The 15951-nt window shown below is 44.3% G+C and overlaps 1 protein-coding gene across 1 annotated transcript in view; it reads left to right on the forward strand.

Annotated features, from left to right (window-relative positions):
* LOC306932202 (cGMP-dependent 3',5'-cyclic phosphodiesterase-like) overlaps positions 1-12159 on the forward strand; it is a gene marked incomplete at its 3' end in the record, with an annotated part of 177119 nt that extends 164960 nt beyond the window's left edge. The window contains exons 5-6 of the mRNA XM_079513899.1: positions 11954-12063; positions 12146-12159. Of these exons, the coding sequence (XP_079370025.1) occupies positions 11954-12063; positions 12146-12159 (124 nt within the window). The remainder of the gene's footprint in view (positions 1-11953; positions 12064-12145) is intronic.
* Between the last annotated feature and the right edge of the window lie 3792 nt (positions 12160-15951).

Here is a 15951-nt window from a genome sequence, read left to right on the forward strand (position 1 = left end):
AATGGGCTATATGCAGCCAACACTTCCGCGTTCAGCTTCCTTGGTCTCAACTGCGCATGTTTCTTTCCTTCCAAAGCAACATGGCGTCGCCCGTACGGTCTTCGCGTCTCATCCTTCTTAGACTGTCCTTGCCCTGGACCAGGAAATGAAACCCAATGCATTATTCTCATAGACATTTCTTAAAGTATTTATTTAAAGACGGTTACGCCGCGGACAAAGCCAACTCGAGTCGTGACAACTCATGACAACACAAACAATATTTTGGACCAAACAAATAATTACAAAGAAGAAAAACAACAAAAAAAGTGTTGTAACCTGCCGTTTTTTTCTTCTTTCTAATTATTTGTTTGGTCCAAAATATTGTTTGTGTTGTCATGAGTTGTCACGACTCGAGTTGGCTTTGTCCGCGGCGTAACCGTCTTTAAATAAATACTTTAAGAAATGTCTATGAGAATAATGCATTGGGTTTCATTTCCTGGTCCAGGGTAGGAGGCGGGACTGCGACGCTCTATACTGCTTGCAGTGAAGCTTGTGCTGATGGGGGTGGTCTGGTGGCATGGATCACTATAACTACCTCTCAGGCAGAACGCAGTATGTGAGACTGCAGGGTTGTCGCTCTCTTTTTCGGAGTACGTACTTTCTCACTGCTACGCCTCATTGTCTGACCTTCCCACGACCTTCTGACGCACAGCCTGTTAGTCTCTCTCTCTCTCTCTCTCTCTCTCTCTCTGATCTCTCACGCATATATAGGCGAGCATATATAGGGGAGCAGCCATAGCTGAGGTGTATACCATTATATTAAGCACAGCTTGACACCTCGGTGTAGATTGCCTAGTACAGATCAAGGCTCAGTGGGTTTGTCTGTACACCCCTTTTGTTTGTTTCTCCCCCAGAGGGGTCTGAAGACAATCTTTTTGTCTTGTTTGTTTCTCCCTCGGGGGGAGGGGGTCTGAAGACAATCTTTTTTTATCTTTCCACCCGTCTCAAATCATCACCTCCTCCGCCCGTGCTGAGACATCGAAGGTGGATTGGGCATTGCACAGTTGTTGAAATGACTCTGTATCTAGTCTCTCTGTTTCCACCCCCTCTCAATTCAATTCAATTCAAAGGAGCATTTATTGGCATGAGAAAACGTCTCTCTCTCACTCTCTCTCTCTCTCTCACCCCCCCCCCCCCCGCTATATGTCCGATTTTGACAGGCAAGATTGGCAATTAATTTAAGCAAGAAATAATAAATGGATGGAGGACAGAGGGTGTGCTTTTTTTCTGTAAATGATGAGGGAGTAGTTGAAATGCTCTGAGAGGAAAAGACAAATGGGGCAATGTAGCCTATTGTAGTTTGTAACAGATTTTTTTGAAAGAACGTAAACTATTTTAAGAATATATAAGTTGTTATATAAGTAAAAAGTCTCTAGCCACAGGTCTGCTCAAATTTGCGCGAAAATGACCAGGCCGAATTCTTGTCCCAGTCCAGCGCGTCAGTTGCTGTCCGACTCTTCATTGGCAACGCCATTGCCAATGAAGGGAACATTTACGTCATAATATGTATAGGCGAGCAAATCGGCTAACCAATCGGATGTTGGTGCGAACGCTTGTCCAATAAGGGACCACCGTTCTTGATGATGATGAGGTCTTGATACCGGAAGGTCGCCAGTTCGTATCCCCGGACCGGCACGTTAAAATTACCACCGCTGAAGTGCCCTTGAGCAAGGCATTGAACCACTACCATGAAATGTTCTATGGGCAGGGCCTGGCTGTAAACAAGTATCTGATGCTTAGTCCAGTTACCCTGGGTAAATATAGTAACTTTGCTTTTGCTTTGCTGATGTACGGTGATGATAAGCGCCCCTCACTTCACGCGGCTGTGGATTTCTTCTTTCCCAATGTGACTTGAGACACATTCAGAGGTGGTTTCAAATCTGATTTCAGGATATCTGTCTCAGTCTGAATGCGACAACGGATCTAAATTGGATTCCGTGTGACTTGCTTGCGTTTATGCGTTTATAGAGACGGTCCCGAAGGTTACAGACAAGGCTGCAGACACACAGAGAGACAATAAATAACAAGTGCACGCATGCACGCACACACAGGCGCTCTCTGGCACGCGCGCACGCACACGCACGCACGCGCACGCACGCGCACGCACGCGCACGCACGCGCACGCATGTCATCGCACACCACGAGCGTGCAGTGCGGACATATTCCACGACACAGTTCCAGTATGGGTCCTGGAGGCTGGAGGCAGCGCGGCTATTAAAAGAGCTACCAGGCACTTTGTAATCTGTCCAATTCACCTGCTTATATAAGCCTGTTATCAGGAACTAGGTAGTAACACGCACACACGCACGCACACACGCACACGTACGTACGTACGTACCTACACACACACACGCGCACACACACACACAACATGAAGAGCCTTGCCTCGAGGCAGCAGTCCAGCTGTAGAAGCTTATCATGGACCTTTATACTCACTTACACACACACACACACACACTGTGCACACATGCTCACGCACAAACACCTGCCTGTAGAAAGAATCAGGGATGTGGGCAGGGAAACAAACACCTTCTATGATCTCTCACTGAGCATCATGAAGGTACTGAAAGACCCGCCCACCTCAGACATCATTATGATGTCACTGAGCATTATGAAGGTACTGAAAGACCCGCCCACCTCAGACATCATTATGATGTCACTGAGCATCATGAAGGTACTGAAAGACCCGCCCACCTCAGACATCATTATGATGTCACTGAGCATTATGAAGGTACTGAAAGACCCGCCCACCTCAGACATCATTATGATGTCACTGAGCATCATGAAGGTACTGAAAGACCCGCCCACCTCAGACATCATTATGATGTCACTGAGCATTATGAAGGTACTGAAAGACCCGCCCACCTCAGACATCGGCAACATTATGATGTCACTGAGCATCATGAAGGTACTGAAAGACCCGCCCACCTCAGACATCGGAAACATTATGATGTCACTGAGCATCATGAAGGCACTGAAAGACCCGCCCACCTCAGACATCAGCAGCATTATGATGTCACTGAGCATCATGAAGGTACTGAAAGACCCTCCCACCTCAGACATCAGCAGCATTATGATGTCACTGAGCATCATGAAGGTACTGAAAGACCCGCCCACCTCAGACATCGGCAACATTATGATGTCACTGAGCATCATGAAGGTACTGAAAGACCCGCCCACCTCAGACATCGGAAACATTATGATGTCACTGAGCATCATGAAGGCACTGAAAGACCCGCCCACCTCAGACATCAGCAACATTATGATGTCACTGAGCATCATGAAGGTACTGAAAGACCCGCCCACCTCAGACATCGGCAACATTATGATGTCACTGAGCATCATGAAGGTACTGAAAGACCCGCCCACCTCAGACATCAGCAACATTATGATGTCACTGAGCATCATGAAGGTACTGAAAGACCCGCCCACCTCAGACATCAGCAACATTATGATGTCACTGAGCATCATGAAGGCACTGAAAGACACGCCCACCTCAGACATCGGCAACATTATGATGTCACTGAGCATCATGAAGGTACTGAAAGACACGCCCACCTCAGACATCGGCAACATTATGATGTCACTGAGCATCATGAAGGTACTGAAAGACCCGCCCACCTCAGACATCAGCAACATTATGATGTCACTGAGCATCATGAAGGTACTGAAAGACCCGCCCACCTCAGACATCAGCAACATTATGATGTCACTGAGCATCATGAAGGCACTGAAAGACACGCCCACCTCAGACATCGGCAACATTATGATGTCACTGAGCATCATGAAGGTACTGAAAGACACGCCCACCTCAGACATCGGCAACATTATGATGTCACTGAGCATCATGAAGGTACTGAAAGACCCACCCACCTCAGACATCAGCAACATTATGATGTCACTGAGCATCATGAAGGTACTGAAAGACCCGCCCACCTCAGACATCAGCAACATTATGATGTCACTGAGCATCATGAAGGTATAAAGACCCACCCACCTCAGACATCGGCAACATTATGATGTCACTGAGCATCATGGAGGCACTGAAAGACCCGCCCACCTCAGACATCGGCAACATTATGATGTCACTGAGCATCATGGAGGCACTGAAAGACCCGCCCACCTCAGGCATCAGCAACATTATGAAAATTAGAAAAACATAATTGTCACACACACACACACACACACACACACACACACACACACACACACGCTTGCACTGACAAAGATATGCAGAGACAAGACGGACACGCACGTGCGCTCTCTCGCACACGCACGTGTGGTGTATTTTCACACCCTAAAACTCACTAAACCGTAGTAAACTCTAGAGAGATGAACTAGGCTAACGCAAACTGTAGAGTAGTGAAAAACCTCGTCAAAGCATCAGATCGAATCGGAGAAACGCAGACAGGCAGAGAGATGAAATGGAGATCCATGTTGACCATTTATTCAATCAAAGACAGAGTCCAGAATGACAAAAATAGCATAGCTTCCCCGTAGGCCTTGGTCGGCCCACGGGAGCTCCCAGCAGACTGACCGTAGCCAGCCCAGACTAGTGATTTTCACATTGACAACATGACATGATATACTTTTGCATAGACAGAGTTGAATTCAGAAAGGGTGGAGTTAAATTAACATACAGATCAACAGATGGCAGAGAGACAACAAATGGCTGTTCCACTGTGTGTTTTGATTCACACCTGTGACCAAGCTCCAAGCAGTATAACAAAGCTTTAGCCACAGGGTACTTCATGAGAACCTCTGATGAAGGAAAGCCCTCAGACTAAGCACTTTTGACCAGACAATGTGACTCCACTTAACCTGCATCAAATTAACACAGAGACCCAAATAAACAGTGACCTATTAATGTATAGTGTAGTTATTGACAGAATATTGCATTATGGCCATATGGACTATATTTTACGATTCCACACTCCCCCCTTATGACAATCACAAGATTGGCATACAGAAAAATACATATAGTCCATATTCAACTGTAGTACACCCCCCTTTGACTCCATCACAGCCTATCAAACATCAGGAAAAACAACAACAAATGACAACATTACACAAAGTTCCCAAAATGATTACAACTGGTTCAAATTACATGTTCACGTTCTTCTAAATGATTCTTCTTCTACATCCTTACAATTTCATCAATGTACACCTAGCATCACTTTTCGACACATTAAAACACTCACAATACCCTGTCTGTAACTTCAAATCACTTTTTAAACGAATTTCACATAACCTTATCGATCAATGATAGAAATGGAACTTTAAACATATACTGACATTAAATCACCACAACACTTTCGTCTTAACCCCTTCGTTTCACTTTGAAACTCCCACTTTTGTTGGAATAATTATTGACCTTCAATCTTAATAACTAAACACCCAGTTTAATATGATATTAAGAGTAAAACATAGTCATAACCTTCATTTTCAAATAAGCTTTTCCGGACATGTTTGATAAATTCATTTATATTTTGAAACTACTCCTTCAAAGGCTTGGTGAGCGCGATGCGGGGAAGGGAGTGGGGCAAAATAAGATCCGATGCCAATACGATCCTAGCCAGAGGCCACCTCCTGCTTCAGACTAACAAGTCACAGTTCAACTTAACCAGGGTACTATCGGGTTACGTTACTTATCCTGACCCTAACTTTTCAAGTAACTACTTGATGAACGCTAACTCCCTCACGTTTAAAGACAAAAGTTCTCTCAATAATAACAAAAGAATCTTTGCACGTCGTGGCACCCTAACTGCCTCTAGTTGACTATATTGCAAACTAAATTTAACACGAGAAAAGAATAATCAGCTCTACTAATTCTAAGACGATTTTATACTGAAGCGTATGAGAGTGGCACCGGGATCTCGGCCGTCTGACACAGAGCATCAATTAATCTCAATAAAGCTAAAATTATTTAAACATTCTCCAAATTACCCCATAGACTCTATTTCTTGAATCAACTTCTTAACTAATTTAAATTCGACAAAACACACAAACATCAACATATGCCTACATATACGCTGAATAGACTCACATTTAGACATACTTTTTGAATACAGATAAAGACTGTTGAATCTCTCCATCTATTATTAATAAACTTCTCATAATGTCGCATTTTTCATTGTTCTCACCTCATGTCCGTTCAGCCATGCGATCGGGTCAAACAGAAGCTGCATGAAAGTTGCCAACTTCTCTCGCACCGCCGCTCCGCTTCCATTGTCCCATCCAACACAGCACCATACTCCCCCCTCCAGACATTATATGAATATGAAATATCACATAAATGACTGGAAAGAAAAACATGAACGCACGTGTAGCTACAGGCCCCATCGAAACAAAGAAACGCCGCAAAACGAGCTTGCAGATCCGCTGTTTCTGAAGAATGAAATGAACCCGCGGTCGCCGTTCGTGACCACCTCCGCTGATGATGAAACGAGCCATGCGCTGATCGCCCCCTTCTCCCGGAGCACGCCGTGACGAACTCCCTCGGTCCGCCGCTTGGTGAAGGCCGCGTAGAGACGTCTCCTCCCCGGGTTGGAGATCCGCTGCTCCCCGCCGAGACGTGAAGAGAAGCAATTCCCCGTCGACGCGCTGTGGAGGCCCTCTCCCCCTGTCCAGATCGAATCCAGGTCGCCGTTCACATCGGAGAACCGGAGCGCACCGCTTGCGCTGCTGTCCTCCATTGTCGCCGAAGAGAAGACCACTTCTTCCCGCTGTAGACGAACGCCGTATCGCCGAAAAACAACCACCAACCTCCAACCGCCAAAATTAGACTGAAGTTATCCAAAAGCCCCCGCTGGCCCTCTGCTGCCTGACGCAAAAAAATGCCTCAAAGACACCGGGTTTCAGGGCAACATCTATGTGGTGTATTTTCACACCCTAAAACTCACTAAACCGTAGTAAACTCTAGAGAGATGAACTAGGCTAACGCAAACTGTAGAGTAGTGAAAAACCTCGTCAAAGCATCAGATCGAATCGGAGAAACGCAGACAGGCAGAGAGATGAAATGGAGATCCATGTTGACCATTTATTCAATCAAAGACAGAGTCCAGAATGACAAAAATAGCATAGCTTCCCCGTAGGCCTTGGTCGGCCCACGGGAGCTCCCAGCAGACTGACCGTAGCCAGCCCAGACTAGTGATTTTCACATTGACAACATGACATGATATACTTTTGCATAGACAGAGTTGAATTCAGAAAGGGTGGAGTTAAATTAACATACAGATCAACAGATGGCAGAGAGACAACAAATGGCTGTTCCACTGTGTGTTTTGATTCACACCTGTGACCAAGCTCCAAGCAGTATAACAAAGCTTTAGCCACAGGGTACTTCATGAGAACCTCTGATGAAGGAAAGCCCTCAGACTAAGCACTTTTGACCAGACAATGTGACTCCACTTAACCTGCATCAAATTAACACAGAGACCCAAATAAACAGTGACCTATTAATGTATAGTGTAGTTATTGACAGAATATTGCATTATGGCCATATGGACTATATTTTACGATTCCACACACGCACACACGCACACACACACGCGCACGCACACACGCACGCACAAACATGCCGGGTACAACAACATGCACTTAGCAGAGGTCATTCCATTACACGCCGCCAGAAGGCGGAAGAGCTTTGGCACCTCGGAGGTCAGTCCCCAACGGGGGGTGCATTGATCGACACAGTGAGAAGTGTCCATTTTGTGTCCACAGAGCACACACATCATCATGCTAGATGGATTAACCCGTTTCGGGCGGGAACCCCTTTTGGTGTTAGCATTATGTTATGCTTTAGCTATTGAAAAATAGCAGACCTACAAGCTCATAGCGCGCCACCGAGTGGCGCGCTACGAGCTTGTAGGTCTGCTATTTTTGAAAAATCGTGAAAATATTCATTTCAGAAAACTGGAGGATTAGAAGATTTTTTTTTAATTTCGAGGTCAGACCAAAATGGGTTAACTGGCACCTGATTGCAGTGTTAGCAGCCTTGAGGGAGGAGTGTGTGTGTGTGTGTGTGTGTGTGGGGGGGGGTCTTTTTCAGTTATCGGTGTGAGTGAAGGGCTCTCGCTTGCTGCAGGGGCATCCAGCGTTATCTCTTTTTTTGCCATGTGGCTGACGACTGGTATCCTCCCTCTCGCTATATTGAGCTACGGTATGACGTATGTGTTTTCGGCGGTGGCGCCAGGCATGCAGGAGAGAGCAGGATGTGGAATGTACGCGAGACCTGAATGGCGTGGGAAATTAATCCCATTTTATGTTTTATTTACTGTACACTTTTATCTCTGCTGTCTGGAAGAAACCACCTAACTCCAAAATGTCTTTTTTTTTTTTTCGGAAAACCAACACACAGACGTAAAGCGTGTTCAATATAGCACTGATTTATGATAAAGAAAAAGATGGCTAAACGGGTGTTAGCTGGTTTGGCAGATCATTAGGATCCAATGGAGTTAGGAGGTTTCTGCCAAAGCACTTTTTTACAATATTTATGTTTTAACCAACACCCACGTACAGGGTGTTCAATAACATTATGAAAAACAAAATGGAGCTAGGTGGTTTCTTTCGGAAAGCAACAATATAACTATGCAATGTTTGTGACCTGAATGAGTCCATTTGATGTTTTATTTGAGGGTTCAGTCATTTGATGTATAATTCAGCAACAACCCATGAGCTATTCTGGGAAGATGGATGGATGGTCAGAAGTTAAGAGTGGTTATTTCTGACTCTTTTTGATACAGAGACTGTAGTCATGGCGGCAAGACTAACTGTTCAGGAGAGGAGAAAAACTGATTTTTATTTTATGTTATCCAAAATGAGTTAACGACAGGCAGACTCCTCCACATAGCATGTCTGAAATAAATGTCAGAGCTGAAATCGACATGTAAATATGAAATAAATGCTTAAACATGTAGCTAGGTGTATAATGTTAGAGTCCACAGAAGTGAACCTTTCAAGCCTGTTTTCGCAAATCGCAGTTTCTCTGCAAGACATTACTCTATAAGCCATATCTCCAAAACTGGTGGGTCAAACTGAACAACCATGTATGTCAATTTGAAGCTATGATTCCATGATTTCATATGACTTAAAAAAATAAATTAAAAAAAATCAATGACTTATCCTCGGTCAGAAACGGTCACATTTTGTCATGAAGTATTTAAGACGACAAAGTTTTGTTTCTAGAGCGGGAGAAGGAGATCAGCCGGAGAATCGGACGGCAGGGGCGGTATGGCAGTCGCTGTACCGCACTGAAAAGAGAGCTGAGCCAGAAGGCAAAGCTCTCTGTCTACTGAGCAATCTTCGTTCCTACTATCACCTATGGTCATGAAGTGTGGGTCATGACCGAAAGAAGGTCGAGAATACAACCGGCCGAAATGAGTTTTCTTCGACGGGTGGCTTGATCTCCCTTAGAGAGAAGTTCAGTCACGCGAGAGAGACTCGGAGTAGAGTCGCTGCTTCTTCGCCTGGGAAGGAGCCATAGCTTAGGTGGTTCGGGGAATCTGGTTAGGATGCCTCTCGGGCGTCTCCATATATAGGTCCTTGAGGCACGTCCCACTGGGAGGAGACCCCGGGGCAGACCAAGGCGCAGTTGGTAGGAAACACATCGACTCACTGGCCTTGGAACGTCTCGGGATCCCCCAGGAGGAGAAGTCACTAATGTTGCTCTGGAGAGGGAAGTACTCTGGAGCTCTCTGGTGGAGATGTTGCCCCCGCGACCCGACTACGGATAAACAGTTGAAGATGTCTGAGAGAGATGAAGCAGGGACCCTCTATCTGAGTGAGAGAGAGAGAGAGAGAGAGAGAGAGAGAGAGATGAAGATTGAACCCCAATATTGTATAAGATTGTGTTGCAGATGAAACCTTGTCATAGAGGTTGTATTTTCGGACATGTAACCACTTGGGACCACTTGGCAGATGTTGTGGTTGGTTGGTGTGAATGCTGCGCAGTGCGTACCCTTCCCCGGAGCAGATCACCCCAACCGTTCCCGGGAACACATGGAGGTAGTCTCTGGAGCGATTGAAGTGCACTCGGATACGGGTCGATGCAATGTGAAAGCATTGAATACAGTTGAATGAAGTGTACTCGGATACGGATCGATGCAATGTGAAAGCATTGAATACAGTTGAATGAAGTGTACTCTGATACGGATCGATGCAATGTGAAAGCATTGAATACAGTTGTTGAATGAAGTGTACTCGGGTGTGGAAGAATCAAGGCCAACATGAACCATGGCCAGCGGGGACCAGGCAATCGTATATTCGGGAACAGTTTGAATCTGCCCCTTAGATACTTACAGTTGGAGGCCATCGATATTGTCCTTTTCTTTTTGCTGAGGTTTGCGTGATCTGCGCAAAAGGACAGTTAACCCATTTTGGGCGGGAACCCCTTTTGGTGTTTTAAACATTATGTTATAATTTAGCTATTGAAAAATAGCAGATCTACAAGCTCATAGCGCGCCACCGAGTGGCGCGCTACGAGCTTGTAGGTCTGCTATTTTTGAAAAATCGTGAAAATATTTATTTCAGAAAACTTGAGGATTTAGAAGGATTTTTTAAAATGTTGAGGTCAGGCCTAAATGGGTCAAATGATAAGGGACAATATCGGTGGCACCCAACTGTAACTTGACCTTTCACTCTGCCTTTTTTCCCCCCACTCTTTGTCGAAAATATAGCCGATCTACAAGCTCACAGCTCCTCGCAGTGCCAGGCGTTGTGAGACATGTGTATGTATGTACACGGATCACGTGCGTGCACAGAGCCTGATGTGTTCATGCACAATTATTGACAGTCTCCTGAAACCATGCGGCGTATTCTGTTTCTAGAGGTGATATCTGCTAGCTTCAACATGTTGCTGGAAACATAGAGAGAGAGAGAGAGAGAGAGAGAGAGAGAGAGAGCTGCAGTGCTGCAGGCTCAGTGTATTACTGTAGCACTGCGTGTGTGCGTGCGTGCGTGCGTGCGTGCGTGCGTGCGTGCGGGGCTGCGGGGGTTCAACTCGATTATTCGGTGTACTGACTTCACTGGCCTCAGTTCTCTCTCTCTGTGTGTGTGTGTGTGCGTGTGTGTGTGCGTGTGCGTGTGTGCGTGCGTGCGTGCGTGTGTGTAAATGGTGCATTTATATAGAGCTTTTAACCAAGGCGCTTTACATAGATTGTGCATTACATTTAACCATTCACACACACCTTTATATAGATTGTGCATTACATTCACCGATTCACACACACACACTGATGGCGGAGGACACCGTCTTGCTCAAGGTCAAGGACACTTCGATTCTGGGTGAAGGCTGGGTTCGAACTGGGAACCTTGTGTGCATGCGTCTATAGTCAAAGGAACAAATGTGACCAGATTTGACTGAGAGACTGCCATCGCGCAAATTCCAGCTTTTCACCAGAGGAGAAAAACTTTTTTTTCCTTTTTTTTCTCTTCACATATACTAGAGCATGTCTGAAATAAGTGTCGGAGCTGAAATCGACATGAAATAAATGCCCAAACATGTAGCTGTAATGTTAGAGACCACAGAAGTGAACCTTTCAAGCCTGTTTTCTAAAATCTCCAAAACTGGTGGGTCAAACTGTACAACCAATATGTCAATTTGAAGCTATGATTCCCTGCTTTCATATGACATGGAAAAAAAACGAAAATTCAAAAAAATCCAATGGTAGTCCCTCAGTCAAATTTAGTCACAAATGGTTTCTGTCGGGTGGAAACCTTGTATGTTTAAAATAACTGTTATTTCTCTCCTCTCCTCTCCTCTCCTCTCCTCTCCTCTCCTCTCCTCTCCTCTCCTCTCCTCTCCTCTCCTCTCCTCTCCTCTCCTCTCCTCTCCTCTCCTCTCCTCTCCCCTCCCCCCTCCCCTCCCCTCTCCTCTCCTCTCCTCTCCTCTCCTCTCCTCTCCTCTCCTAATCAGGAGTATAGTGGACCAGCTGCAGAGACATCAGTGCGTGGGCCTGCCTCCGTCAGAACTGCCGGAGAAGTACCGACACTGCCTCGCCACACCGCTCCCAGCCCACAGACGAGGTGTGTGTGTGTGTGTGTGTGTGCGTGTGCGTGCGTGTGTCTGTGTGTGCGTGTGTGTGCGCATGTGCGCGTGCGTGTGCAGAAGAAGAGAAGTAGGATTTGAAGACGTAGGAGGGAGGGAGAGAGAGAGAGAGAGAGAGAGAGACAGAGAGAGAGAGGGAGAGAGACAGAGATAGAGAGAGACAGGGAGAGACAAAGAGAGAGAGAGAGACAGACACACAGAGAGAGAGACAGGGAGAGACAAAGAGAGACACAGAGAGAGAGAGAGAGAGAGAGAGAGAGAGAGAGAGAGAGAGAGACAGGGAGAGACCGAGATGGAGAGAGGGAGAGAGAGAGACACACAGACTCAGAGAGAGAGAGAGAGAGAGAGAGAGAGAGAGAGACAGAGACACACAGAGAGAGAGAGACAGGGAGAGACACGGAGGGAGAGAGGGAGGGAGAGAGAGAGAGACACACAGACACAGAGAGAGAGAGAGAGACAGAGACACACAGAGAGAGAGGGAGAGACAGAGAGAGAGACACACAGACACAGAGAGAGAGACACACAGACACAGAGAGAGAGATAGGAAAGCCAAAAACAACAACATAGCAGAGAGTGAGTGATTGTTGGAGCGCGTGGGCAGAACGGTTGTGTTCGAACACAAAGGAAAGCATTTACAGAAAAGGATGAACCAATCCGCCACATTGGATAGATTACAGGCATTCATCTTTCAATCAACGCGCTCATTGTTTGTGTCCGTCGGACGGAAACCCTGTATGTAAAAAAAAAAAACGCTTATGTGAGAAAAACATGCTGTCTTCCACACGGATCCAATGTGGTAATTATTCAGTCACAAGCTCCTGTTAACCCATTCGGCGCCACAGTGCCATCTGGTGGAGGCCTCAGAGTGCCGCACGTGTATTTTCACTTTACTTTAGTTTGAAAGAAAGCCGATTTGGCCGGAAACTGAGAGTCAAGAAGTAAAAGTCTGCTATGTTTACATGCCCCGCGATTGTCATTTAGTCCACCCAAAACATAGCCTGGGGTCCACCTATGCTTTCTATGGCATAGGCAGCTCCCGGTAGGATCCGCCGGGAGAATCTAGATGCAGCTGCACGACATGAGACTAATTAATTAGAGCGACAGAGAGAGAGAGGAGTGTGTGTGTGTGTGTGTGTGTGTACGTGTGTGAGTCAATTTAACAAAGGTGCAGACGATCAGAAATCAGCAGGGAGTGATCAACGTTTGCGCTACTCTGTGCCGAATTGAAGTGGACTCGGTCCCAGCCTTTTTTTTTCTCCCTGAAAATAAAAACGTCTGGGTTTCCGAGGTTACCCAAAACATACTTTTTGTAAGCTATATAGGATCATATCGTGTCGAGAAATGAGCCGCAAATCAAGACCCGAAAAGAAGAATCAGAGATATTATTAGCGTTCTAAAAACTGCCTCCCCATAAACGGCATAAGCCAACGGAAATTCCTGGTCCAAATTGTGGTGCCCAAATAAAAAAATGCGGTAGAGTAGAGTGTTCTTCCGGTTGCTTCAAAAACGCCACTGAGTAACTTCCATTGAAATTAATAGCAGGGGGCGGGGCAGTCCGCCCTCTATCCTTTATAACAAAAGTACATATTTGTGATGTCACTGAACACATGACCCCAGGTTCTAGACCTCCAGTTTATAGGCTAAACAGAAGAGGGGGACTTTTTTATTACTTCTACACAACATCTCTGGTGTATTAATATGGAAGCATAAAGCTGCCAAAATTCAAATTAAATGGCAAATACAAAAAGTCAATTGAAATAAGAGAAATGCTTTTTCATTTTCAGGTCATTAACGCATTTCATGAGACAAAAATAAATCTAAAATACAATAGCATTTACATTTAATCTACAGATGTGCTCATTCTATGACACAATTCAAATTAAAAATAAAAGATCATTTGATTTTCAATTTTCAAAAAATACCCCGCAAATTAGTGGGCAATATTACAATGACAATGCAATTTAGAAAATTCAAATGAAATAAGAGAAATGCTTTTTAACCTTCAGATATTGAACACATTTAAGTGAATATATAATGCATTTACATTTCATCTCCAGGTGTGCTCATTCTATGACAGAATGAAAAAGCAAAAGCAATTTACATTGCATTTGCAAATTGGCATGTGTACGACTTGAAAATGAAAATGCAATGCGATTTGCTTTTGCTTTTTCATTTGGTCATAGAATGAGCACACTTGGAGATGAAGCAAAAGCAAATCACATTGCATTTTCACTTTCAAATTGGCATGTGTATGATTTGAAAAGGAAAATGCAATGTGATTTGCTTTTGCTTCATATCCAGGTGTGCTCATTCTATGACCAAATGAAAAAGCAAATAGCATTGCATTTTCATTTTCAAATAGTACACATGCCAATTTGAAAATTAAAATGCAATGTTATTTGCTTTTGCTTTTTCATTCTGTCATAGAATGACCACACCTGGAGATTAAATGTATGCTATTGCATTATATATTCACTTAAATGCGTTCATTATCTGAAGGTTAAAAAGCATTTCTCTTATTTCATTTGAATATTCTAAATTGCATTTTCATTTTAATATTGCCCAAATTATATTTTATTTATAATTTGAATTGTGTCATAGAATGAGCACATCTCTAGATTAAATGTAAATGCTATTGCATTTTAGATTTATTTTTGTCCCAAGAAATGCGTTAATGACCTGAAAATGAAAAAGCATTTATCTTATTTCAATTGACTTTTCATATTTGCCATTTCATTTTAATTGTGGCAGCTTTATGCTGGGGTTTTCCCCTTTTAGTTAGTTAGTTTAATTTATTGTCCACGTGTTGAAATGTGTCTTCGGTCTCAACAACAGTGAAAAACAAACGGTTACAACAACAGCAACAACACTTACACAATTATTTTTTCATGGCAAAAAAGTGCCGGACAACAGTGGCGAATACATTCAACAAATACATACAACAAATCTAGCGAGACATGGTATCATTTAGTGCCTTAAAGGATTTCATATCATATGGGTGCTTTAATGGAAATTGCTCTCAGGAACAGCTCGACTGATTTTGGCCTCATCGTGATGTCATCAATGTCACCCTACTTTGTATAATTCCACCTCTTCTTCAGTCTTCAGTTCCAAATTTGCATTTCCACTTTGTTTACAATGTCCGCCATTGTTGATTTTCCAAGCTGGCATGGAATGGAAACAAGCCTGGTTTTATCTAGCATCAGTATTATAATGACTCAAATATTAAATAATCTGCATATCAGCACCCCCGCCACCTCAGGACATTGTGGTACTGCAGCTAAAACTGCTTTCAAAGTCCAGAAAGAAAAGACAAGGACTGGTTATATCAGAGTGGTGATTGAGGCTCAAACATTAGAATTAAGTTTGAGGGACATAGACAATATGATATTAAATATTAAAAACAGTTTTAAAATGCATGTTATTTGCGCTTTAATGGCATTTGGGATGAAGGAATTTAAAAAAATGTTACGGTTAGCCTTTGGTACCGTCCGCCTTTAAGTTTCTCCCTGCGGCCCATTTGCACACGCTCAGAGTTTAACCCATTCTGGGCCGGGAACCCTGGTGTTAGCATCATGTTATGCTTTAGCTATTGAAAAATAGCAGATCTACAAGCTCGTAGCGCGCCACCGAGTGGCGCGTTACGAGCTTGTAGGTCTGCTATTTTTGAAAAATCGAAGAACGACTGACATAGAAACATAGCTTTTTCAGAAAACTGTCAGGATGTAGAAGACATTTTTAGGTTAATAACACTGGCCAGTGTTAGCCACGTGTCTCGCGTACATCAGTTCACTAACGCCAAGGAGTTTTGTTAAGATGTCTTTGTCCTGTTATTAATCACACTTCAATTAATATACGCTCCGTCA

The sequence above is a fragment of the Electrona antarctica genome (genome assembly GCF_951216825.1).
Source record: "Electrona antarctica genome assembly, chromosome: 11".
Taxonomy (NCBI): Eukaryota; Metazoa; Chordata; class Actinopteri; order Myctophiformes; family Myctophidae; genus Electrona; species Electrona antarctica.